We start from the raw sequence: 27,640 nt of genomic DNA, 5'->3' as shown, positions 1-27,640 counted from the left end.
GTGGTATCCTAGGCATTTGCACCTTGTTCATTTTTTACATGACCTATCAGTTTCAGTATATATCTTATTCTACATTTGGCACTTTACTATTTCACACTATTGTGTAAATTTTTGGAACTGATATGTGATGTGGCTACATTGCCCTACACTTGTTATTTAACCATATGTGATTTCATATTAATTTTTACTCTGATGTAGACCGCTTGGAGCTTATTCTGTTCAGTCTCAGTCCCCTTATGCATATGTAATTTTAATATTCTATTTTATACTATGTAGTTAATAAAATGTATATTATTTTTACCTTGGTTTCACACTTCGTTTTTTTGGATTCTATTATAATTTGAAGTGTATCCTTTACAACTTTGGTCTAGTTTTGGGATTTGATTGATTTCTTTTTTTTTTTCCTCTCCATTACTATCCTGTAGGCTTGATGTCACCTGATAACACAAACGTGACATCAACTCCCCCAACCATCACCCCACTTGCCACTGCTACAGTGCAAGTGGGAAGAGAGAGGCTTAGCGCCAGATTTGGCGCATCTTATAGATTCGCCTTTTCTGGGGGTGACTGAGATCTGATGTTTTTTAGCCTGGGAGGGAGCAATATCCATGGCCCCTTCCTAGGCTATTAGTATCTGCCTGCAGCTGTCTGCCTAGGGTTTGCTGGTTAGATTTTATAGGGGAACCCTAAGGCCTCTTTCACACTTCAGTTATTTGCATCAGTTACAATCCGCCAAAAAGGCAGACAAGCGGATCCGTTGTCAACTGATGTGAACGGATGGCACAGGATCCGTTTTTAAATGGATCCTGAAAATGAGGAAATTTAAAGGAACCGCTGGCCGAGAGAGTTTTTTTGTCCGGCACCCAGACAGATTTTGGGGTTAATTCAGTGTCTGGAGGATCCGCCGGCCAAAAAAAGTTGCAAGCTCCGTTTGGAAATCTTTGAGGATGTTGACGGACACTAACATTGTGGCGGATCCTCAAAAAAACGGATGCAACGGACGGCAATCAGTCAGGATCCGCCACTAATGAAAGTCAATGGGGAAAAAAACGGATCCGCAAAGAAAAATGGCGGATCCGTTTTTTTTTTTCAAAATTGGCGGATCTTGACTGTCAAAAACGGAAGTGTGAAAGAGGCCTAAGTCAATTTTTTTTCTTTGGTCCCCCTGTAAACTAGCCAGTAGAGGCGCAGCAAACAGCTGTGAGCTGATTAATAACCTGGGAACATTTGTGGCTTTTGGCTACTTCCCATATTATCAGCCTTCAGCTGTCAGCTTTCCCTCTGCTGGTTATGAAAATTACGCTTGAGTCCACAAATTTTTTTTTTTTTATTAGTTGCTGTTTGGTTACAGCCTATGTAGGTTCATTCTGTTAATGCTCCTACATAGGCTGGTGACACTGTGTGGTGTGTGCTTACTTACCGGCTTAGTAATGAAAATGTCGGGCTGACACTTTTTCATTCCTTATCCTAGGGCTTGGTGTCAGTGAAAGCTGCCAACACCAAGCCCTAATCCCCTTACTCTGATGTTACTGCATCAGAATGAAAAAGATGGTGCTGAACCAAGAAATTACATCCAAAACTTTTTTTTAATTATCTTTGTTTAGCACAAAAAAGCCTTCATTGTTGTACACGAATGCATGGAAAAAACGTATGCAGAACCGTGGCAAAACATGCGTTTTTGCTGTCAAGAGATGCAGAAACCTTGCAGAAATTTCTGCAAGTAAATACTCAATATGCACACACAGCCTTAGCTTATCATATGGTCTCTAAGGGTATGTGCACACTTTGCGGTTTCTGCTGCGTTTCCGCAGCGGTTTTGGCTCTGCAGAAACGCAGCAGATTCTGCTGCGTTGTACAGTACCTTTATTTCCTATGGAAATAAAAAAAAGCTATGCACATGCGTTTTTTTCCCGCGCGGTTTTGCTGTGGTTTTCAAAACGCAGCATGTCAATTGTTTGGTGCAGAGACGCTGCAGTTTTACACCTCATCCATTATGAGGTGTAAAACCGCAGATAAACCGCAGATTTACCTGCGGTTTTCTCTACAAAATCGCAGAGACTAAAAATTGTGTGCACATACCCTAACCATATGGTGGCAGTATGTCTGTTACAAACCAATACTCACTAAGGCCTATATATATTTATAGTGATACAGTGTAGACTCAGAACAAGCACTGACAGTCAATTAATGTGTGATAATAGAACTTAGCTGCTCTCAAGAGCTGTCACTCAAAGAGGAACATTTGCCCTCCAAGCAACCAGTAAGTAGAGAGACTGTAAAGAGCAGGAGCAGACACACTGCTGTCCCCTTTGCAAGAACGATATATGGGCCCTTTGTAGTCCTATAGCTCATCATAATGCACAATTTCACCTGCTATGAAAGTTGGATATCTTACCTCTTGGACCCCTTTGCTGTTTCACCAATTTTATGTCTTCCCCTAGTAAAGAGACTGCAGATCAATATAGGGCTCACTGATCATGTTAATGTGCAATCTCAAAGCTAAGACATGACTTTTAAATTAAGTGCCTCCAACCGATGATTTGTCTTGTATAATATAGAATTGTAATGTACATCTTTGCCATATTATGTTTGAACTTGTTAGTTTTTCTTTTTTCATGGTTGTTAGGTGTATGCCGTGAAGACCGTTTTGCAGCGACCACTCAGTCTCATTCAGGGGCCTCCTGGTACTGGAAAAACTGTCACTTCTGCAACAATTGTGTATCATCTTGCTAGACAGGGAAATGGGTAAGTTTAGTAGTTTACTGCATTGGAACTGCGATGGCATCTAAAGCAACATTATACCGTGTTTTTTTTTTGTTTTTTTGTTTTTTTTTTTTCCCTTTAGCACTTTGGGGAAGGGGGTACTTCTAATTTAAGTTCCTTGCACCCAGTCTTATACTTGCCTTCTGCTGCTTCACCTTTTATTGGGGGGTGCTGTTCTAATCCCGCAGCTCCATCTTTTGACTGCAGCTTCTGACTGGCCAGAGCTCAGAAACTAATCCACAAGCTCTCAATGTGAGGTCATCATAGACTTGTATTGAGTTGTGATCTCCGGCTTGCTCCATGAAGCAATGGAGCGATCCAGCAGGTCACAAAGTGCTGGAGACCAATGGGATCAGCAGTCATAAAGGGTGAAGATGCTGGAAAGGTGAGTATAAGTAGGTGCAGGGACCTTAGATTGGAAGCACCACTAAAGCCGTAAAAAAAACAAAACGCTAGAATTGTGCTTTAAAGTGAACTTGCCAGCTTATACATGATGCCCAATTTGCAAGCGATATGTATCAGGCACTGGCTGTATTAACTCTGCCAGGTATGTTTGACTCGAACACTGGTACTTCAGAGAAAAACATACTTTATTAGCCACCTGGGACGGAGTCACTCTGTAGACTAGTCGGAGAGGCGGGTCCACAGCGGCTTATCCCTGCCTGCTTCCCTGGAGTGACAGATCTCTCCCTATACGCACATGTTGGCAGAGACTTGTCCATTCAGGGCAGCGGTCTGGGAGAAGTCGCCGGGGTCCCACTTGTTCGACTAGTTGCCAGGTATCCCCGGTGGCCTTTAATGCATGTGTTTCTCTGAAACATCAATGTTCAGAGTCAAGCATAACGTGCTGGTTTCATACAGCCAGTGCCCGATAGAGGCTGCCCGTGGATTGGGCAGAGCTATCAGCTGTCATGTTGACTTAAAATGCAGATGATGGTGGTAAAAGGACACTGAATCTGAGATCTAAAAACTTACCTAATGGTAAAACTGGACTTGTTCCCCACTCTAACCATTACTAATGAAATAAAAAGACCACTACACTGTAAATGGATTTTTTAAGAAGAAGAAAAGTTTTTCATTCAGACATTTTTTAATGCTGTGGGCTACTGGGCTATTTGTTATCAAACTAAAAAATGATCTTTCATATGCATACATTAGTTAGACCAAGCCAGAATTCTTAAACCCTTCACAGCCTTAGGCCGGTTTCACATTCGCGCTTTTGAGCGCAGCGACGGCCTGCGCACGGCCACCGCTAAGCCCCGCCCCCTGCCCCGCCTCCACCGGTATCTCGGCCTTCGGGCGCATGACGTTGCATGCGTCGTGCGTCCCCTATCTTCATCACAGAGGGCGCAGGCTGTGCGCAGTCTGCGCACAGTCTGCGTTTGGCGGCGCATGCGTCCTTTTGACGGTGCGCCGAGCACAACCAAAATGCAACTGGTTGCGTTTGGCGCTGCTCGGCGCACCGTCAAAAGGACGCATGCGCCGCCAAACGCAGACTGTGCACGGCCTGTGCCCTCTGTGATGAAGATAGGGGACGCACGACGCATGCAACGTCATGCGCCCGGAGGCGGAGTTACCGGTGGAGGCGGGGCAGGGGGCGGGGCTTAGCGGCGGCCGTGCGCAGGCCGTCGCTGCGCTCAAAAGCGCGAATGTGAAACCGGCCTTAGATGTATCCATACGTCCACATTAAAAGTACTTTCCAACCTTGGCTGTTTTGTTCTCTGTGATCGCCGCCAAGTGTTCAGCTAACATAATAGCTGACACCCGGCTTATACTACCAGGAGCATTTCCTTCACCCGGCCTGCAGTTTAACCCTCTTAATCACAGCATTTAGAAGGCAGGCACAGGAAGGGGACTCCCTCGGCCCTCCTTTCCGGCGCCCTTGTGACATCATTGCGGGGGGCCCAATGTGTTCATGTAGACATCTGGCTCACCAGAGCTAGCAAGCTTGTTACACCATGCTCAGAGCATGGGAGTATCAAGCTTTGTATATCAGTGCAGCACTGACAGTTTATAAAGCATAGCAGTGCTTGTGCAGTGCAATTCTTTAGAAGTGATCAAAGTAAAAAGAAAAACTGAAAGTTCCGTAGAGGGACTAAGTAAAGTTACAAAAAAAAAAAAAAAAAAAAAAAAATTGTAAAAATATATATATAAAAAAAAAAAACTAACAAAAAAGTACACTTTTGGTATCTCCGCGTCCAAAGCGACCAGTCCCACTAGTTAAACCCTTCAGTGAAGACCATAAAAGTAAGAGGCAAAAAACTGCTTTATCATACCGTCGAACAAAAAGTGGAATAAAACGCAATCAAAAGATGAAGGTAAATAAACGGTATCTCTGAAAACGTCATCTTGTCTCGCAAAAAAAACTGCCATACAGCTCCATCAACGGAAAATAAAGTTATAGCTCTCTGAATAAAACCATGCAAAAATAATTTTTGTGTAAAAGTGGCTAAACATTAAAATATAGAATTGTGGTATGTCTCTGCAATCGTATTGACCCAATGAATAAAGCTTCCTTATCAATTTTATTACACTCGGGTCAACAAAAAAGCAAACCATTTTTGTTACTAGGTTTTTGTTCATTCTGCCTCCCAAAATCAGAACAAAAAACATGTGCCCGAAAATGGTACCAATAAAAACGTCAACTCATCCTGCAAAAAACAAGCCCTTACGTCACGTTGGTTGAAATATGGAAAAATATTAAAATATGGGCGATGAATCTTGGTGTGTGAGAGAAGCCAAAAGTAAAGAATGCTATACATTTGGTATCGCTGTAATCGCACCAACCCACAGAATAGTCATCTAATCACTTGTACCGCACAAGGAATGTTATAGAAAATAAAGCCAATTCTTCACCTACTGTTGATTTTTTTCATTCTGTCCCCAAAGATCGCAGTAAGGCTCGGTTCACCTTTATCCTGCACTCTGCACTGAGCACTTATGCCGGTGTAAATCGCTGAAATACGTGATTCCCCGGCAGAAGATTCCCTATAATGAGGCAGACAGAGGCACTATGGACGCCATAGGACCTGTGATCCAGCAGTGTCAGTCTTTTTAGGCGTGCATGAAAGTACTGTCCTCCACAGTTTTGTGCACTTCTGAAAAGGACAACGCTGAACAGAGGCCAGACGGAGACCATATTAACTCTGCTGCTTCGTTATAGTGAGTAGATCCCTCTGGGCTTTCATCTGAATGACGTCACTTGGAGTTTTAGTTGGAAACCCCGATGAGTTTTCACCGTAGAGCGCAGGATAAATGTGATGCAAAATGTTCCCAACAAAAGCTTGAAATCTACCTTCAAAAAAAGGCAAGCCCTCACTCGGGTACTCATTGGAAATATAGGGGGCTTCCATGTTACTGGTAGTACAAAAACTCTAGAAAAGTTAAATGGCCCCTCGCCCACCCAAAGAAATTCAGCAAATTCTGCGCTTTCAACTCTAAATACTCTCCCTCCCTTCTGAGCACCCCCCAGTGAGCCTAAACCACATTTAGCATCCTTGTTTGGCATTCCTGTAGCAATGAGAGCTTGCCTAACTTTTCAGTTGCTTGTTTCCAGAATCATAAACTGGGCAAGATGTACTTGTCACTACAATGGCAGTTTCACAATTTTCACTCTGCAACATCCACTGCTGCTTCTTTCTGAAAAACGCCCATCTAGTCAAAATAGTCACTACACCTGTAGATAAAATCTCAAAAGGGTATAATTTCCAAATGGGGTCACTTGAGGATGGGTTTTGCTTTTCTTGCAGTTAGGGGCTCTATAGAGTCAGAAACTATTCTATGAAAATCTACACTCCAGGAGGCAAATAGTGCTTCCACCCGAGTTTCACCGTGTGGCTAAGCAGTACTGTAAAGCCATATATGGGTTATTTCTACATTCAGCAGAAATTGTGGGACAAATCTTGGTGAAATTTTTACCCAATATTTCCAGGAGGTCTCAGCACACCAGAAGGTAGTCCTTCTCATCCTCTAGGTACAGGGAACACATAAGAAGTTAAAAGCACCCACCACCCTAAACCTCATCCTCAAAAGAGGAGGCGCATCAGCGTGAAGAATTACTTGGACGAGCTCAGGGGGGCATCAGAGGGGATCCATCTCTTCCATTCCTCCTGATAAGAGGCTTCTGGCTGATATCTCGCTGGGTTAGGGGTCCCTCAGCTTGGTCAGAGAGGGAAGGGACTCCTGGCTTTTCACCACTTCCCTGTGTGGAGGCCTTTTGTCCACATGATGCACCTCCCCACAGGGCTTGCATCCTGCGGCGTGTATTCCAGGGTGGAATACCCTTCTGATTTACAGAGACTTTCAGGATGATCTTCTGGCCCATGTGCGTTCCATGGTGAAGTGCATTTCCTGTTTCAAGGGGGAGGAATTAAACGATCAGCGCAGCCATGCGTTCCAGCGTGAAACGCAGAGGACTATGGAGGATTAGGATGGCATGCACCTGGAAGACAAGATAAGAACCTATAAAAGGGTCGGACCATGGATGTTAATCTTACATGCTCAGAAGCGCCGTCCAAAAAATCCCTGGGCATTGTAAATTTATAACCTTATTGGCCCCAATAACTTTCCTGATAAAAGCTGTAGTTTCATTTAGAGTCAAAATCTCCTATCATGTTTAAATTTAGGACAGATAAGCCCTTATAGGGTCTGGTTTTTCCTCTAGGAAGAAAGCCAGAAGATGTGCGACAAGTAACGCCAAGCTACCATAAGAGGCACATAAGAAGCAGTTGTGCGAGGAGTGCATCATAAGAATCCTAAAAGAGGAACAAACCTCTTTTATGGCTGATATGAGATCCATGATCAGGAAGGAATTACAAAGCAACAAATATGAACCTAGCACTCATCTTAAAGGTATTTGTAATGCGGTTTATTGTAGTACACGAAAAAGACGTTTCGGTCAATGTGACCTTCTTCAGTTACGTGTGGTATATAGATTGTGTAGAGCTTATAGGCATCTATCAGAAAGGACGATGGTGCTTTAGGCATTGAGGAGAATGATCTCTCTAAGGTAATGAGCTTGTCAGTATATAGGAGAGGGGCAAACGTGCCTCCAGATGCGGTGTCCATCTGGAGATCATTCTCCTCAATGCCTAAAGCACCATCGTCCTTTCTGATAGATGCCTATAAGCTCTACACAATCTATATACCACACGTAACTGAAGGTCACATTGACCGAAACGTCTTTTTTCGTGTACTACAATAAACCGCCTTACAAATACCTTTAAGTTGAGTGCTAGGTTCATATTTGTTGCTTTATCGGTTTGGGAACCTAACCTTAGCACCATCTTGAGTTGTGCTCACGGTGTTCTTTCTATACGGAATTATAAAGCAGTCTCCAGTCTTGTTCACCCTCAAATAGTTCAGGGAACGTCTGGTCATAAAAGAGCTAGATGGGAAATAGAGGAATCGTCCAGAGTAAGAATGTGCCAATTACTCTAACCAGGATCTGAAATGTGAAGAGGTTACACCTCAGATCCCCTGAGAGGAACGAAAAAAGTATTACTCTGTCGCCTCATTGGGGGACACAGAACCATGGGTGTTATGCTGCTGTCCACTAGGAGGCGACACTATGCATAATCTGAAAAAGATTAACTTTGGCTCCTCCTCTGCAGTATACACCCCTGGACGGCTTCAGCCTTCTCCAGTTTTTGCTTAGTGTCGCAAGGAGGCACACCTTTTTTTTTTCCAGCTCCCTAGTGGCAGCACGTATCCGCACTGCCGGGACTGCATCCAGAACTCTGGGTCAGAACCCCAGGGAGTCCCTACTGACGCTTCAGTGTCACAGGCCACGCCGGAATGGGCAACTCAGATGTCAGTCTATGACACAGTCCATAGACAACCTAACTGCCACATTGCTGCAAGCTCTGCAGAGTCGGGTCCCGGCTATGGACGTTACACAGCAAACGGACAGCTTGTCTCAGGAACATGCTGCTTCCGACTCTCACAGACGTAAGCGGACCCACAGGTCTCGATCACCTGAGTCGTCCTATAGCACAAGGTCCCCCCCCAGGGGGAGACAGCGTCATTCCAGGTCTCAAAGGCAGTCCCCTGTCACAGACAGTGCAATTTACCACAGAGATCCCCCGCCCCAGGTCGCCCTCCAGGGATCACCTTAGCGAGGCACAGGATTCGGAGGGCATCTGTGACTCCGACTCAGATAACGAAACGGAGAGGTCCGTGGTACCTTCTCCCCTTAGCAATACAGCGCTAGTTGAGGACATAATCTCTGCCATCCATCGGGTGCTAAAAATTCCAGAGTCGGCCCCGGAAGTCCCAGAACATAGGATTTGCTTCGAAAGTGTTCAGAAACCACCTAAGGTCTTCCCTAATCACCATGAGTTTGAGAAAATACTTACCAAACAGTTTGCGCAGCCTGAGAAAAAATTTGCTAATCGCAAATATTTGGAAGCGAAGTACCCCTTCCCACAGACACCAAACAATGGACCAGGGCTGTGGAGTCGGAGTCGTGGAGTCGGAGTCTGTGCTCATTTTGGTGGAGTCGGAGTTGGAGTCGGTATAAAATGGACCGACTCCGACTCCTAAAATATATAATAAATTGGGTACAGTAATTCAATGCAGGATGTGCTGAATATTTTTTCATAGGAATTTGGGAAAGTTATGAAATGTCCTATAAATGGCTGTTCTATTCCTGATCTAAGGCTACATTCACACACAGCGTTTTTCCTGTGTTTTTTGAGGATACGTTTTTCAGCTGCAAAAGCTGATCATCTTTTTAAAAAACCGCATCACCTGAAAGGTTTTTGAGCTCATAGATAATGTTTTCAATAGCCAAAGCAGATTAGAAATCTGCTCTATCTATCCATTTATCCATATCTGTCTATCCATATCGTATCTGTACCACAAAGAATGAAAACCGGGTAGTACACCAATATATGTTCTGTTCTATCTAAATATCTTGATTATGGGATCATAAAAATGATTAAATGTCTGAGGTTCACATTGTACTACAATACATTTTTCACTTAAATATAAGCAATATGTGTGGGAGTCGGAGTCGTGGAGTCGGAGTTGGAGTCGGTGTAAGGGAAATTGAGGAGTCGGAGTCGCAGGTTTGGCTTACCGACTCCACAGCCCTGCAATGGACAGATCCACCTGAAGTGGACCCCCCGGTTTCTAGGCTAGCAGCGCAGACCTTACTCTCTCTGCCAGATAGCTCAACCCTCAGGGACGCAGCAGACCGGCAAGTAAAACGCATGGCTCGTTCTATTTTCGAAGCGGCAGGCGCCTCTCTGGGCCCTGCGTTTGCTTCAGTTTGGGCGGCCAAGGCCATCCTGGCTTGGGCCAAAAAACTACAGGAGGGTCTTCAAGCTTCAAATCCCGAACTCTCGGACCAAGCGGTCCAGATAGCAGTGGTAGCAGACTACATGCTTCATGCAGCCCGGGATTCCGCAAGAGGTGTAGCGGGAATAGCATCAAACGCCATCACGATCCGACGCATCCTCTGGCTGCGAGAATGGAAAGCGGATGCGGCCTCAAAGAAGTCCCTCACGCAACTTCTGTATCTTACTGGAAGACTTTTTGGCGAAAAGTTGGACACAATGATAGCCAATGCCACTGGGGGTAAGAGTACCTCTCTCCCTCAACTAAAACCGAAACGCACGTTTAAACAAAGAAACCAGACGCGATTCCGATCCTTTCGGAATTCCTCGGGCTGGTCCGTCTGGCGCCCAGCGCAAAACCGTAACCGCTCTCCACGCAGGGACAACCCACGGACGCAGCAGCGACTGGACAGGTCTTGGCAGTCGAAAGCAGGCCAAGCGAAACCCAAGGGAGGAAAACCTCAGAACTTCGCTTCATCATGACTCACGAACTCCGGAAGACACCCCACCAGTAAGCAGCCGACTTTTACTCTTTCAGCAAGTCTGGCTGCCTATTACAGAAGACAGGTGGGTCAGGGAAATAGTGTCTTCCGGATACAAGATAGAGTTCACTTTCGCTCCACCGAACCGGTTCTTCCTTTCTATTCCTCCAACACCACCAGACAAGGCTGGTGCTTTCCACCAAGCGGTCTCCTCTCCTTCAAGCAGGAGTTGTGGTGCCGGTTCCCGCGAACGAGAGATTCCGAGGGTTCTACTTAAATCTGTTCGTAGTTCCCAAGAAAGGAGGCAGCGTCCGACCCATACTGGACCTAAAACAGCTCAACAATTACGTACGGGTCCGTCATTTCCGCATGGAGTCCCTCCGGTCCATCATTGCATCCATGGAGCAGGGAGAATACCTTGCCTCCATAGACATACAGGATGCGTATCTGCACATACCAATTTCCCCCACCCACCAAAGGTTTCTCAGGTTCGCGGTCAACCAAAACCACTACCAGTTTGTCGCCCTTCCGTTCGGACTCGCCACGGCTCCAAGGACGTTCACCGAAGTCATGGCGGCCACCATGGACGTTCTGCACTCAAGAGGCATTCTAGTCATCCCGTACCTGGACGACCTCCTCCAAGTCTCCCACTTTCAAAGACTGCGAAGTCAGTGTCTCAATCACAATAGACACAGAGTCGCCTGGGATGGCTAGTCAACCTACAGAAATCGTCGACTATCCCAAATCAGACTCTAACATTCCTGGGAATGTTATTTGACACCTCCAGGGGCCTGGTGCTCCTTCCCAAGGACAAGACACTGGCCATCCGTCTGGGAGTTCGTACACTCCTTCGCAGTCCTCCTCGATCTCTCCGGTTTGCCATGAGAGTCCTCGGCCGGATGGCAGCAGCAATAGAGGCAGTGCCATTTGCCCAGTTTCACCTCAGGGTCCTTCAACTAGCCATACTCAGATCTTGGGACAGGAATCCCTTCTCCCTCGACAGGGAGTTCAGGTTGACGTCGTCAACCAGGAGGTCCCTGCATTGGTGGCTCAAACCAACCTCGCTTACACGAGGGAAGCCCTTTCTCTCAGGACAATGGAAGATCCTGACTACCGATGCAAGCCTGACAGGCTGGGGGGCGGTGCACCTACATCACAGGGCACAAGGCAAGTGGTCACCGAGGGAAGTGACATTGCCCATCAATATTCTGGAAATCAGGGCCATCCTCTTGGCACTGAGAGCCTTTCATCACTTGCTTGCAGCCTCGCACATACGGATACAGTCGGACAATGCCACGGCTGTGGCATACGTGAACCACCAAGGCGGGACCCGCAGCACCCAGGCGATGAGAGAAGTGGTGCATATCCTCCGCTGGGCAGAAGACACGAGGTCGGTACTTTCTGCGGTCCACATTCCGGGTGTAAAAAACTGGGAAGCCGACTTTCTCAGCAGGCAAGGAATGGACTCGGGGGAGTGGTCTCTCCATCCCGAGATTTTTTACCAGATCTGTCAATGCTGGGGAACCCCGGAGGTGGACCTAATGGCATCCCATCTCAATACCAAGGTCCCCAATTTCATGGCCAGGACACTCCACCCGCGGTCGCTCGGAGCGGATGCCCTGGTCCAGGACTGGTCCCAGTTCCGACTCCTGTACATTTTTCCACCCCTCCCCCTAATCTCCAGGGTCGTGAGGAAGATCAAGCAAGAGGGAGTTCCAACCATCCTCATCGCGGCAGACTGGCCCAGACGTACATGGTACGCCGACATCGTTCAACTTACAGCAGACGTCCCCTGGCGTCTACCCGACCGTCACGACCTTCTGTCTCAAGGTCCGTTCTTCCATCAGAATTCAGGTGCTCTCAATTTGACGGCATGGCCCTTGAAACCTGGATTCTAACCCAGGCAGGTTTTTGACTGGCAGTCATTGCAACTATGATCAGGGCAAGGAAGCCTGCCTCCGCCAAGATCTATTATCGTACCTGGAGAGCTTTCTTTTCTTGGTGCGAATCTCATGGACAAGTCCCACTCCCTTATTCTCTCCCGAAGGTACTAGGTTTTCTTCAATCGGGCCTAGACGCCAAGCTATCCTTAGGCTCACTTAAGAGTCAGGTGTCGGCGCTTTCAGTCCTTTTTCAAAAGCGCATTGCTGTTAAACCGCCAGTAAGGACTTTCATCCAGGGAGTTTCTCGGTTGGTTCCTCCCTACAAACGTTGGATACGTGGGACCTCAATCTGGTCCTGACAGCATTGCAAGCCCCACCCTTCGAACCTCTTAGAGGAGTTCCACTCTCCATTCTGTCTCAGAAAGTGGTTTTTCTAGTGGCGATCACCTCTTTACGCAGAGTGTCGGAATTGTCAGCACTTTCCTGCAGACGGCCTTTCCTAGCCTTTCACCAGGACAAGGTGGTTCTCCGCACGGTACCATCCTTCCTTCCGAAGGTTGTGTCCAACTTTCACCTCAATGAGGAGATTTCACTGCCATCCCTTTGCCCGGTTCCAGTTCATAGAGTGGAGAAGGCTCTGCATACGCTTGACCTCGTCAGAGCATTGCGGATTTACGTGTCCAGGACTGCACCTTTCCGGAAGTCTGATTCCCTCTTCATTCTTCCAGAAGGTAGTCGCAAGGAACTGCTGGCTTCCAAGGCTACCCTTGCCAGGTGGATCAAGTCCACCATACATGAGGCCTACCGACTTAACAGTTCCCCTCTTCCGGCCGGTATCACGGCACACTCTACACGGGCTGTAGGGGCCTCCTGGGCCTTTCAGCATCATGCTTCGGCACAAGAAGTGTGTAAGGCGGCCACTTGGACTAGCCTACACACGTTTACGAAACACTACAGTGTTCATACCCAGTCCTCAGCGGATGCGAGCCTGGGTAGACTGGTTCTGCAGGCGGCAGTGCCCCAAATTTAGGGACCTGCTAGCACATTATTCGCCCATTGCTTCCCACCCAGGGACTGCTTTGGGACGTCCCATGGTTCTGTGTCCCCCAATGAGGCGACAGAGTAAAGGAGATTTTTGTGTACTCACCGTAAAATCCTTTTCTCTTAGCCTCTAATTGGGGGACACAGCTCCCACCCTGTTGCCCTTATGGGCCGTTGTTTACGGTTGAGTTCTCATATTGTTCTTTGAGCTCGTACATAGTAGCCTTCTTACAGGCATGGTTGTTATTTGAATCATAGAATCATAGAATCGTAGAGTTGGAAGGGACCTCCTGGGCCATCTGGTCCAACCCCCTGCTCAAAGCAGGATTCGCTAAATCATCCCAGTTACGTTCCTCCTAATGCTTTTGCACAAAACTGGAGAAGGCTGATGCCGTCCAGGGGTGTATACTGCAGAGGAGGAGCCAAAGTTAATCTTTTTCAGATTATGCATAGTGTCGCCTCCTAGTGTACAGCAGCATAACACCCATGGTTCTGTGTCCCCCAATTAGAGGCTAAGAGAAAGAGATTTTACGGTGAGTACACAAGTCTCCTTTTCTCATCTGAAGACACTGATTTATTACGTGCAGTATGGAGTACCAGGAAAATTGAGGAGACTATGGTAGCTCAGTCAGTACAAGATGAGAGGTTTGGAAGACTGAGAACTCCGAGGAACAGTGTTCCCAGTCAACAGACATATCAAGGCCACGATCAAGGGGCAATGGGAAGATGTAGGCAAGAGACTTCGGAGCCCGTCTCCTCTTTGATCCAGATGAAGTCAAGATTTGGGAAGAGAACCCAAAAATTGACATTCCAGGGAAGATCTCAATCCCATTTGAAGACTCGTGTCTCCGGGATGCAGTGGACAGAAAGACAGAGCATTTGCCAAGATTAACCTGGGAGGCATTAGCTACCATCATTAAAGCCAGCATAGCTACCAGCTCTGTTGCTAAATCCATTTGTTTGTAGATTTACGAGCTAACTGCTCAATTAATATCCAATACTCCCAGGGACATTGTATTAGAGACCCTTCCCACTCTAAAAACTGCGATAGTGTAGGGAGGATGCTTCGGCTGAATCCGTAAGATTTGCAGCCAGAAGCAACTCTGCAACGCCATCTGGTTGAAAACCTGGTCGGGGCATAGTCATTCGGAAAGTTTTATTTTATTCTATATTTTCTTTTTCATGTTCTCAGATCAATGTTGTAAAAATCTGTGAAACACCTGTGTGTTGAAGGTTCTCGCCAAACGTCTACATAAATTACTTGAGGGGTTTTCCACTGTTTTGGCCACTCAGGGACTCTCCAAACGCTACATGGTACCCACAGACTATTCCAGTTTTGCATAACAAATTTTGGTTCCATTTTCTCCTGTTACCCTTGTGAAAATAAAAAAAAAATTGGGGTTAAGAAAATACTTTATTTTTTTATTTCAGTGCTGAACGGTATATACATCTTCTGTGAAGCACTTGAGAGGGTTCAAGGTGCAAAAGTCAAATGGCGCGCCTTTCCGAGCCATGCCATGTGCCCAAACGGAGAAATTTCTCACACCATTTTTCTCCTGTTACCATTGTGAAAATAGAAAAATTAAGGTGTAAAGGAAAATTTTTGTCTAAGTTAATTAAGGGACCAATACATTATTGCATTTGCACATTTCTTTCTTCCACGTTGCTTCAGTTTGTGTGAAGCACCTGAAAAGTTAACAAATTTCTTGATTGTGGTTTAGAGCACCTTGAGGGGTGCAGTTTTTAAAATGTCACTTTTGGGTATTTTCCCATCATATAGACCCCTCAGTCACTTCATTTGTGATGTGGTCCCTTAAAAGGTTTTGATACCAAAATGAAAATTTGCTGGTCAACGTTTAACCCTTGTAACTTTTTAACAAAAAAAAAAAAAAGTTTAAAATTGTGCTGATGTCAAGTAGACATGTAGGAAGTGTTATTTATTAACTATTTTGTGCAACATACCTTTCTGGTTTCAGGGCATAAAAATTAAAATTTTGAAAAGTCCTAAATTTTCCAAATTGTTGTCAAATTCAGTCACCGTCCCAAACCCCCCACCCCCCATAAATAACCGCAAGTCATATCGAATAAATTTTACCGCTGTCGTGAAGTACAACATGTCGCAGAGTTATTACCTAACCTAACACTGGTCAGAATTGCAAAATTTGGCCTGATGATGAAAACTGGCTTATGGGGAAGGGGGGGGGGGGGGTGTATGGGGTTAATATAATTGTATAAATAGCCATGACAAATAAAATATCTTGTACCTACCCCTTAAAATCTGTGCTTGTCTTGCAAGTTGACTGCAAAAATGCAAATACATATTTTACAGGACCATTTAAAAAGTATTTTTGTGCAAGCCAAACTTATTCAATAGATAAACACAATTTTACCATCCCCCTAGATTTTGTTCTGCCAGCCTAGCCACTTTTCTCTACTAGTTGACAGCACTTGGGAGGACTAAGCCACTAACTTCCCAGTGGAAGTTTCATTTCCACAAACAAATTACTTTTGTGGTGCACAGGCTGCTGAAAGGTGACACTAATCTTTTAAAAATGTAGTGCATTTCAGTCCAGCTCTCTTAATACTGATGTATGAATGCCTATCTTAAAGGGAATCTGTCAGCAGATTTTTGCTACCTCATCTGAGAGCAGCATAATGTAGGAAAACAAACCCTGATTCCAACAATGTATCATTTAGTTTACTGTGTGCGACAATTGAGACAGATCTTGGCTATAGCATGGAGCAGAGCTGAGAAAGCTAACCCTTCCCACATCAGGCTCTCTGTACATGGTCTATTGGCAATAAGCTGCTAGTCACAGCAATGACAATGTCCTAGCAATAAAACCTTCATTGTAAGTAAGCCGCACACAGCCTCATAAGTGACAGATCATGGAAATCTGTGTTTTCACCTCTCATGCTCTCCTCAGATTACATAACAAACCTGTTGACAAATTACCTGCAAGTAATTGCCCCCTATGGTCTATAAAATAAAAGCCTAAATTCTAAGCGACCCAGTGCATTATTGCATGTGCACATATTTTTTGTCTAACTTTTCCTGTTGTATGTCTTGTTTTCTTTATAAGATGAGAACAAAATAAAAAGCCTATTTTGAAGTCTTTCTTTAATGCTTGTATTTTGAAGAACGGCATCGGATTCTATAGGGCAAAAGAGAAAAGTGATTAAGAAAAATGCAAATGATAAATCTGGACCTTTAAATGTGTTTAATAATAATGTTTCTTTGTTTAGATACATAGAAAGAAAAGATATGCTTGCATGTCTAATAGAGTGATAGTGCTTGGATAACGTGTTATAAGAGTATGATGGGCGTGCTTGAATAATCTATTCGAGTCCCTGCCGCTGCATGATACACTGCTGTTGAAAAGTTGCAACACATGCGGGGGTTGTCTGTTTGTTAGCCAGTCCCCTCATATATTGCCGCTGCCAAACGGCAGTGTATCATGCGGCCGCAGGGACTTGGAACATATTATTCAAGCATGCCCAACATACTCTGATAACACGTTATCCAAGCACGCTCGCTCATCACTACTACTGAGTGCTGAATATAAAGCTAATATATTTACCTGTTAACATAGCCCTGTCCTAGTGTGTGCTCCAAGCAATATTGCTGTTGATCAACTCACTGAGAAAATACACCAAACTGGACTCAAAGTTGTTCGTCTCTGTGCAAAGAGCCGTGAAGCCATTGACTCTCCAGTTTCTTTCTTGGCACTGCACAATCAGATACGCAACATGGAAAGGTATGACATTTTTGTTTTCTAATCTGCACTACCTTATTCTTTGTAATATACACTGCCCCAAAAAATAAAGGGAACACTAAAATACGGCATCCTAGATATCAATGACATTTTCCAGTGTCGTCATGGATGAGCTGCACTATCTGAGCGATTTCTGTGGGTTGTAGACACCGCCTCATGCTACTGTACCTCTAGGGGTGAGAGCATTTACACTACTGAGCATCATTTCCTTGTCTTGAGGCATTTCCAATAAAGATAGATCAGCCTGTAATTTGATTTTCAACTTTGATTTTGAGCATCATTCCAAATCCAGACTTCTATATGGGATATAAATTGATTTGCAGTGATCAATGTTTTATTGTTCTCAATGCATTCCACTATGTAATGAATAAAGATTTGCAACTGGAATACTTCATTCCGTGATATCTAGGTTGTGATGTTTGAGTGTTCCCTTTATTCTTTTTAGCAGTGTACAGTTGAAACCAGAAGTTTACATACACTATATAAAAAGACACTTATGGATGTTTTTCTCAAAATCTGACATGAAATTAGAATAAACCTTTCCTGTTTTAGGTGAATTAGGATTACCATAATATTTACCGAATGCTAGAATGAGAGAGAATGTTTTAGGGCATTTTTATTACTTGCTGCAAAATCAAGTTTACATACAGTACATTCCATTAGTATTAGACCCAAGTCATTCAGTTTAAGGGCAATGGTGCCAAACGTTTGGGATATCCTTCCACAAGCTTCTCCTAATAGTTGGTCGGATTTTGGGCCCATTCCTCCTGACAAAACTGGTGTAACTGATCCAGGTTTGTAGGTCGCCTTGCTCGCACCTGCTTTTTTTTGCTTTGCCATAAATTTTCAGGAGGATTGAGATCAGGGCTTTGTGATGGCCACTTCAAAATATTGGCTTTGTTATCCTTAAGCAACTTTACCATTTTGGCAGTATGCTTTGGGTCATTGTCCATTTGGAAGACCCATTTCCTCCCAAGCTTTAACTTCCTGGCTGATGTCTTGAGATGTTGCTTCAATATTGCCACATAATCATTTTTTCTCATGATGCCATCTATTTTGTGAAGTGCACCAGTCCCTACTGCAGCAAATCAACCCTTCTCCTTTTTTTTTTTTCCTCAAAACGTACCGATAGTCATTATCAGGGCTGTGGAGTCGGAGTTAGTTTTGGTTGGAGTCGGTAGAAATGTTCCGACTCCAGCTTTAAAAAAAAATGTATTAATATTTCATAATTGAACTTTCATATGAATTTTATAAATGTTACTCAAATATATATGTTCTATCAAACTATGAACAACAGTGATAAGCAGTTCTGCTGGAGATAGACATTTCTTACTTCTTGTGTGTCACTGTTCTCCACTGCCCTTATCTAATCTTATACTTGGTTAACCTCATGCTGCCCCAACCCCCCTACTTACAATGTATGAAACTGAAAGTGAAAATGTGTTGCAAATTCTTAGTAGTAAAGCTCCTCCTTTAGACTAGATCATACTAGGTGTGCATCTTCCAAGCATCTCACAGCTGCCTGCTACTCAGAAGAGGAAGACTGTAAGAAGTATTATCCTTTCAACAAACTTTGCATCAGTTAACTGTGAGTACATGAGGAATAACAACAGTATTACTGACCACTATATCAGTTGTACGACCTGGCAATAATTTTGTACAATTGTTTTTAGGAAAAACAATTGTCATTTGGATTGTGAGTGCAGAATTAAAAACCTGAGAATGTCAAAGAAGCATCACATTAAATCAGCTGTATTTGAACATTTCACCATCACTCAAGATAGAAAACATTATGTCTGTCAGTGTATGACAAATGATCCAGACGAAAACAAATGCTGTGAAGCCAAGATGAGTGCATATTCAGGCAAAGATAAAAATGCTCCTACCAGAGCTTCTAATCTAAAGAGACATTTACAGCGCTTTCATCCAGAAGTACTGAAAGCAGTGGATGAGAGACTGCATCCAAACCAATGAACCAGTGCCCAGCTCTTCCAGCCAAACAAAGGAGCAGAGAACTTTGCAGCCATCAGTTGCAAGATATTTTGTCAGTGACAAAGTTACTGTGACAATGAGGGTAGATACATTTAAACAGATCATAGAGCTTGTTGTAAAGGATAGTGTGCCTATTTCATTATTTTTACGACCAGCTTTTATGTGTCTGAATGGGGAAATGGCCCGCAAGCTTGGTGTTTCTCTGGAGAGAGAGAGTATTAGAAAATTAGTAATCGAAGAAGCTTTTAAATGGAAGAACTTAAAAAAAAAAAAAAAAAAAAAAAAAACCTCTCAAGGGACGCTTTCTGTTTCTTAAAATGGATGCCTGCACACGTCACAGAGTGAACTATTTCTCGTTCGCCTTATTGGGGGACACAGAGACCTTGGTGTATGCTGCTGCCACTAGGAGGCTGACACTATGCACAAAAAAAGTTAGCTCCTCCTCCGCAGTGTACACCCCACCGACCGGCAGAGAATTCCCCAGTTTAGCTTAGTGTCAGTAGGAGGTGGACACGGGTCTTTTATTAGACCCATATCTACCTCGTCGTGCGTCGTTCCTTTTCAGGTTCTACGGAGGGATACAGAGTGAAAAGTCACATCTGTACTCCCACATGGAGTCTGCAAGTACGGCGTGTACTGCCACCCCGTATCCTTGCAGTTCTCCGCGGCAGGACCAGCCAGACGGACGCCGACACCAAGACGTGCCAGCGACTCCAGGGGTCCTTGTCGCCAGTCTCCCTCCCACTCGCCTACCAGAGCCTGTCGGTTGGATGAGACGCAAAGACTTCTTCAGACAGGTAATGGATCGTGGATGGGTGAGTATTAAGCCCCGGCTTCATATTTATTTTCCTGGCTGCCCATTCCCGACGGTCACCTCTTCAATGGCACAGGGGACCCCGGTTGTAGGCGCTGCGGTCGCTCGCAGTCGCCACAAGGCTATAGGCAGCTCAATGTTGCCGGGCATCCCCCCCCCCTTTCTGGGGACAGGGAGCACAGGGTTTTTTTCCCTATTGGGAGCGACTTGCGTCTGCGGCGTCCCTCTTTTTCGGACCTCCGCGCCGACCCCCTGCTGACAGGCGGCCGCCGTAACTAATTTAGGCCCCGGCTTCAGTTCGGGCCTACGACGCCCCCCGCCCCTTTCTTCTAAGCGGGCTTCTCTCCCGCTCTTCCCAGGCCCTCCCACCGCCTGTCCTTCACCTGCCCAGCCTGTCATTGGCTAGAGGGCGGTGAATCATTAACCCTGCGTGATGCTCCGCCCTTCCTCCTCTCCTAAGGCGCGCTTTTTCTCAGGACGGCGCCATTTTCCCAGCCTGTTAGCCGGGCACCAACTCCTCACTGGACATCATCTTCTCCAGCTGGTTTTTTGTCAGGAGGGCTGTCGGCCGGATTTCGCTCTGACCTGCATCCACTGACAGGTCGCAGAGCATCGCTTCTGGGGACACCGGACCGTGAGTAGCTCTGCACTGCAGACTGACCCTTCTCCGCCCTCTGTCCCCCAACCTTCCGGCATTACCTCAGCTTTTCACTATGTCTAAGTCTGATCGTACCCGCTCTACCGCCCCCCCCTGCACTTTAGTCAAGTACTTTGCATGTTCTTCGTGCAATCGCAAACTTCCCTCAGGCCAGTCCACTCCCCTCTGCCTGGATTGTAGCAATCCAATTCAGCCTGACGCCGTCCAGGAGCCATCTTCGGCCCCAGGTGAGAGTGAGCCCCCCATGCCTGGCTGGGCCTCCTCGCTATCTCAATCAGTGGCAGACCTCACCAGGGTGTCTCAGTCCCTGGTGGCCGTTCTTGATAAGTTGCCCCTGGACTCTTCAGCAGGGCCAAGCAGGTCCCAAATTGTTCCATCTGAATCAGCCAGCGGTAGTCGCAAAAGACCCAGGCAAGATTCCCAGCCGGAATCCTCTCCTAGTCCCATCTCACCGCATAGCCCTTCTCACCAGCCTCCCTCTCGGGCCTCCTCTCCCGAGTCAGGGGAAGCGCTTTCGGACAGGTCATCTGAGGGGATTTTAGAGCTGGATTCAGACCAGGATGCAAGCATGAAGGTCACAGTGCAGGACCTCATTGCTGCGATCCATCATACCTTCGATATTGCTGAATCCCCTGCGAAATCCTCAGATCAGGAGGTTTCGTTCAGACGGGCAGAAACTCCCTCCAGGGTTTTTCCTTTCCATTCCCAGTTTGGGAAAATTTTTACCAAGGAAAGAGAGGATCCGACCAGACGCTTTCAAAGAGGAAAACGTCTCGGCATACTCTACCCATTTGCTAAAGAGCTCACGGACAACTGGTCGGCCTCTCCCTCGGTCGATCCGCCCGTGTCCAGGCTATCCAATAACACGGTTCTCCCGCTTTCAGGCGTGGCGTCCCTAAAGGATTCTAATGACAGGATTGTAGAATCCCTGGCGAAGTCTGCCTTTGAAGCGGCTTCAGCGGCGGTGTGTCCAATCTTTGCTTCATCCTGGACAGCAAAGACCATAACCACGTGGGCAGACGACCTTCGGCAGGGCATCTTAGATAAGGCGCAACCGGAGTATTTGGCCAATCTCGCCAATCAGATCTCCCATGCTGGGGACTATCTTCTCTCCGCTTCCTTGGATGCTGCATCCTGTGCAGTTCAGGCGTCAAGCAACGTTATTGCAATTCGACGTACAATTTGGCTAAAGGCATGGCAAGCGGACTTGTCTTCAAAAAAGTCCCTCACTAACCTGCCCTTTCAGGGGGTGCGCCTCTTTGGGTCCCAATTGGACCAGATTATTAAGGACGCCACCGGAGGCACGAGTTCACTCCTCCCTCAGTCCAAGCCTCGCAGACCCCCACTAAGGCGTCAGTTTCGACCCTTTCGAACTTTCCGCCGTTTCAATACGGCGGACAACTCCTCCAGCCAACAGAGACCGCAGGCTCGCCAGGAGAGAAAGAAAGTTTCCTTCAGACCCACTCCTTCCTGGCGACCCCACTCCTCCCAGGGCAGACCGTTCAGATCTAGATCTGGACGGTCTACTTCAGCATGACTATCATCGGGCACGCGAGGGGCCTTTCCAATTGGGAGGTCGACTTCTTTCCTTCAGGGACGTTTGGCTGGCCGCCGTGGAGGACGCCTGGGTCAGGGAGGTCGTATCCTCAGGATACAAGATAGAGTTCGTCTCTCTCCCACGGGATCGTTTCTTCGAATCCCGGCCTCCAAAGGATCCAGCCTTGATCCCGGGGTTCTCTACAGCTATCGCTGCTCTCCTCAGTTCCGGGGTGATTGTGCCCGTTCCCGAATCGGAGCGCTTCACGGGGTTCTACTCGAACCTGTTTGTAGTGCCGAAAAAAGACGGCGCAGTTCGACCCATCTTGGATCTCAAGCTGCTCAACAAGAGGGTCCGCCTTCGCCACTTCCGCATGGAGTCGCTTCGCTCGGTTATCGCCTCCATGGAGGAGCAGGAGTTCATGTGCTCAATAGACATCCAAGATGCCTATTTACATGTTCCAATTTTCTCCGGACATCAAAAGTTCCTGCGCTTTGCGATTCGACAGCACCACTACCAGTTTGTCGCACTGCCCTTCGGTCTTGCCACCGCTCCCAGAGTCTTCACGAAGATCATGGCTGCGTACCTAGACGATATTCTGATCAAGGCTCCCTCATTCCAACAGGCTCACCAAAGTTTGTCAATCGTCCTGGACACTCTTTCCAATTTCGGGTGGATCGTCAACAGGAAAAAGTCCTGTCTGGTTCCTACCCAACGCCTGGTCTTTCTAGGTCTTCTGTTCGACACTCGTCGGTCAAGGGTCTTTCTCCCACAAGAAAAGATTCTCTCTCTGCAGCAGGAAGTACGATCGCTGCAGACCTCGCGATTCCCATCCCTCCGTACAGCCATGAGGGTCCTGGGAAAGATGGTCGCGGCGATAGAGGCAGTTCCCTTTGCCCAATTTCACGCCAGGCCTCTCCAGCAGGGCATTCTGTCGAAGTGGAACAGGTCGCCTCGGTCCCTGGATCGCCCTGTCCATCTTTCTTACCGGATCAAGCGGTCTCTCAACTGGTGGTTGTCGTCACCTCTCATTCTATCGGGTCGATCCTTCCTTCCCATTCACTGGCAGATAGTAACCACAGATGCCAGTCTCCTCGGTTGGGGTGCTGTGTTCCGCAACCACACTGTTCAGGGTCGATGGTCGGATCGGGAATCAGCGCTACCAATCAACGTTCTGGAGATTCAAGCGATCCATCTTGCTCTGGTCCACTGGGAAAGGCTCCTCAAGGGACTGCCGGTACGGATTCAGACAGACAACGCCACAGCGGTGGCATATGTCAACCGCCAAGGGGGAACACGGAGTGTTTCAGCCCTGGCGGAGGTGTCCAAGATTCTTCGTTGGGAGATTTCCGTTCCGACAATTTCCGCGGTTCACATTCCCGGCGTAGACAACTGGGCCGCCGATTTTCTCAGCCGCGAGGGTCTCGCGGCGGGAGAATGGTCCCTACATCCGGAAGTGTTTCATCTGCTCTGTCTTCGGTGGGGAACCCCGGATGTAGACCTCATGGCGTCTCGCCTCAACAGGAAAGTCCCACAATTCGTGTCCAGGTCTCGGGACCCTCTGGCAGTGGGCGCCGACGCCCTGGCCGTTCCTTGGTCCCAGTTCGAACTTCCCTACCTGTTCCCTCCTCTGCCTCTTCTTCCCAAGCTGTTGAAGATCAAGGCAGAAGGACATCCGGTCATTCTCATCGCCCCGAATTGGCCCAGAAGGTCTTGGTTCGCGGACATTGTCAACCTTCTCGCGGACGCCCCCTGGAAGCTTCCAGACAGAACAGATCTGCTGTCTCGGGGTCCGATTTGCCACCCCAATTCTCGGCCGCTCAATTTAACGGCGTGGCTGTTGAGACCGAGGTTCTGAAACGAGCAGGATTTTCCGACCACGTAATTCAGACCATGATCTGAGCCAGAAAGCCATCATCTTCCAAGATTTACTACCGTACTTGGAAGGCCTATTTCACTTGGTGTGAGACCAATGACGTCGCGCCCATGTCCTTTTCGCTCCCTTCAGTCCTAGCGTTTCTTCAGGCAGGATTGGATGCGGGGCTTGCCCTCAGTTCCCTGAAGGGTCAAGTTTCGGCGCTGTCCATTCTGTTTCAGAAAACGTTGGCTTCCCGTCCTCAGGTTAAGACTTTTCTTCAGGGCGTGGCTCACACGGTCCCGCCGTACCGGGCGCCCGTGGATCCATGGGATCTTAATCTGGTTCTTGAGGTTCTGCAAGGTCCGCCCTTAGAACCCCTCAGGGATATTTCCCTTTCTCTCCTTTCTTGGAAGGTAGCCTTTCTGGTGGCCATCACCTCCGTTCGGCGCGTGTCGGAATTGGCAGCTCTTTCGTGCCGCTCTCCCTTTCTGGTTCTCCACCAGGATAAGGTAGTTCTGCGGCCTCCGCCCTCGTTTCTTCCGAAGGTGGTGTCCTCGTTTCACCTCAACGAGGATATCGTGCTACCGTCCCTTTGTCCGAATCCAACTCATCCCCGAGAACGGTCCTTGAACAAGCTGGACCTGGTTAGGGCGGTAAGAGTCTATCTGTCTAGGACGACTTCCCTGCGAAAGACAGTCTCTTTTCATTATCCCTGATGGAGCGCGGAAAGGTCACCCGGCGTCAAAAGCCACCATTGCTCGCTGGATCAGATCGGCTATCCTGGAAGCCTACCGTGTTAAGCGTCGCGGAGCCCCTCCGAGTATCAGGGCCCACTCTACTCGAGCAGTGGGTGCCTCCTGGGCGGTGCGCCACAGAGCTTCCGCACTGCAGCTTTGCAAAGCTGCAACATGGTCATCGGTTCACACGTTTGTGAAATTCTACAGAGTCCACACCTACGCTTCGGCGGACGCCAGCCTAGGTAGACGGATTCTGCAGGCAGCGGTGGTGAGTCCGCTGGCCTGATGGAAGTTTGTTTCCCACCCCAGGGACTGCTTTGGGACGTCCCAAGGTCTCTGTGTCCCCCAATAAGGCGAACGAGAAAACAGGATTTTTGGGTTGCTTACCGTAAAATCTGTTTCTCGGAGCCTTCATTGGGGGACACAGCACCCTCCCATGTTTTACAGCTCCTGTTCTTACTTTGGTTGAATGGTTACAGTTGAGTTGTTTATGTTGTCAACCTATTCTGTTACTTCTCCTACTGCTTTCTCACTAACTGAGGAATTCTCTGCCGGTCGGTGGGGTGTACACTGCGGAGGAGGAGCTAACTTTTTTTGTGCATAGTGTCAGCCTCCTAGTGGCAGCAGCATACACCAAGGTCTCTGTGTCCCCCAATGAAGGCTCCGAGAAACAGATTTTACGGTAAGCAACCCAAAAATCCTGTTTTTGCCATCAATGTCCGATTTGTTTGTGACAAAAATGAAATAGTTACCAAGACATTGGCAGTAAAAGACACCAAAGCTCATCACACCAGTGAGTTTCTCCAGGTCTTGGTGGAAAAGGTTCTGCAAGACTATGAACTTAAAAAAGAGCAAGTTCTTTCTGTCGTAACTGACAATGCTTCAAATATGATAAGTACTATTAAGCTAATGAATGAGAGTAATGATGGTGACCAGCAGCTAGAAGAACATTCTGGGTCCACAGACACAGAAATGTTTGAAATAGAGGAACACAGTATTGTAACTGAGGAGCAAACTGAAGTTGCTTCAGATGAACAGCAACATGATAGTTTAGATGATCTTGTTGAAACTGTGTCAATGTTCTTTCATCACATGCGCTGTTGTGCATACGCTACAGCTGGCTATAAGAGACAGTCTGCAAGAAGGACATGCTGCTGCACTGATTGGCAAGGTGAGAAAATTGGCTACTGTTGCCAGAACCCCTAAAGTTGACTCAATTTTGAAGAGACATGCTGGAAAAGGGGAAATTATTGATCAAGCCACACGATGGGGCAGTACTTAATGATTCAGCGCTTGGTTGAACTGAAAACCTTTTCTTGTAGACATGGCTAACACTCAACTGACGCTAAATGAAAGTCAGTGGAATCAGGTGATTGAGCTGGAAAAATTGCTAGAGCACCCATTTACAGTGACTAAAAAATTACAAGCAGAGGACTTAACTCCAGGTATTTTCTTAAAGGAGTGGAAGAACCTGATGTTTCGCCTGTCCCAAAGAGGAGGGTTAATTGCAAGTGGCATTGCTACATCAATGAAACAGAGAGAGGAGCTACTATTACAAAATAACATTCTTTTGGCAGCTGTTTATGTAGACCCAATGCATCGGATTCTTCTAGATGATCAACAGCTAAGTAAAGGAAAAGAAGCTCTGTTTGAAATAGCAGTAAGGATGAAAGGGTTGCAGAACAGTCAGGAGGAACAAGAAGAATTTGGTCGTCCTGCCACATCTTCACCCTCATCATCAACTGATGAATTTAATTTCGAAAAATATTTGGATCACAAGGACCGTGCAAAGCGTTCCCGCATAGAAGAGTCATCCCCATCAAGGAACACAGCCAGTACATTTCAGCAGAATTTTTCATGTGCACTAAAAGAAATTGAGAAATTTGACCGTTCATCAAAAATAACAGTGCAACAAGCGATTCCTCTGTATCCTGACATTGTCAGAGATGTTGCCCGAGTGGTTACTGCTTTGCCACCAACACAAGTTAGTGTAGAGAGGTTGTTCTCTGCTCTCAAAATAATTAGATCAGATTTGAGGGCATCCATGAAGGAGGATCTGACAGAGGCAATACTTTTTCTGAGGACAAATTTATAGATTTCTTCTTATTAACTGCATAAAAGTGTTTATTGCATATTTACTTACAGTTTAGAAAAGTTTATAAAAGTTATTTGCTATATTCTAATTGTATTCTAATAAATGTAGTTTTTGCTCTAAGTGGTCTGATTACTTATATGATGGTGAGAAACTGAATAAGCACGATGTTTAATATTTTACAACAGTAAATTTGTTATGAATTGGCCGTTTATGAAGGAGTCGGAGCCGGAGCCTGATAAAATCCAGGAGTCGGAGTCGCAACTGTGGCTTACCGACTCCACAGCCCTGGTCATTATGCCCAAAAAGTTCAATTTTAGTATCAGACCACAGGACGTATCTCCAAAAATTAAGGTCTTTATTCCTGTGTGCGTTTGCAAACATTAATCTGGATTTTTTGTTTCTTTTGGAGTTATGGCTCCTTCCTGGCAGAGTGGCCTTTCAGACCATGTTGATACAGTACTCGTTTCACTGTGGATATTGACACAATTTAGCCAGCTTCCGCCATCATCTTCACAAGGTCTTTAGCTTGTGTCCTTGGGTTGATAAGCACATGTCGATCCAAAGCACGATCATCTCTGGGACACAGACCCCGTCTCCTTCCTGAGCGGTAGGATGGCTGGACATTCCCATCTTTGTACTTGCGTATAACTGTTTGTACAGATAA

General features: G+C 46.5%; 1 protein-coding gene across 1 annotated transcript in view; it reads left to right on the top strand.

Annotated features, from left to right (window-relative positions):
* UPF1 (UPF1 RNA helicase and ATPase) overlaps nt 1-27,640 on the top strand; it is a 135,306-nt gene that overhangs the window by 62,330 nt on the left and 45,336 nt on the right. Inside the window, exons 11-12 of the mRNA XM_073546521.1 lie at nt 2,627-2,745; nt 17,103-17,267. Coding sequence (XP_073402622.1) covers nt 2,627-2,745; nt 17,103-17,267 — 284 coding nt within the window. The remainder of the gene's footprint in view (nt 1-2,626; nt 2,746-17,102; nt 17,268-27,640) is intronic.

This window comes from Dendrobates tinctorius, unplaced genomic scaffold, assembly GCF_039654945.1.
Source record: "Dendrobates tinctorius isolate UK_male_01 unplaced genomic scaffold, ASM3965494v1 ptg000011l, whole genome shotgun sequence".
In the NCBI taxonomy this organism is placed as follows: Eukaryota; Metazoa; Chordata; class Amphibia; order Anura; family Dendrobatidae; genus Dendrobates; species Dendrobates tinctorius.
This window is presented reverse-complemented; position numbering and strand designations above follow the sequence as displayed.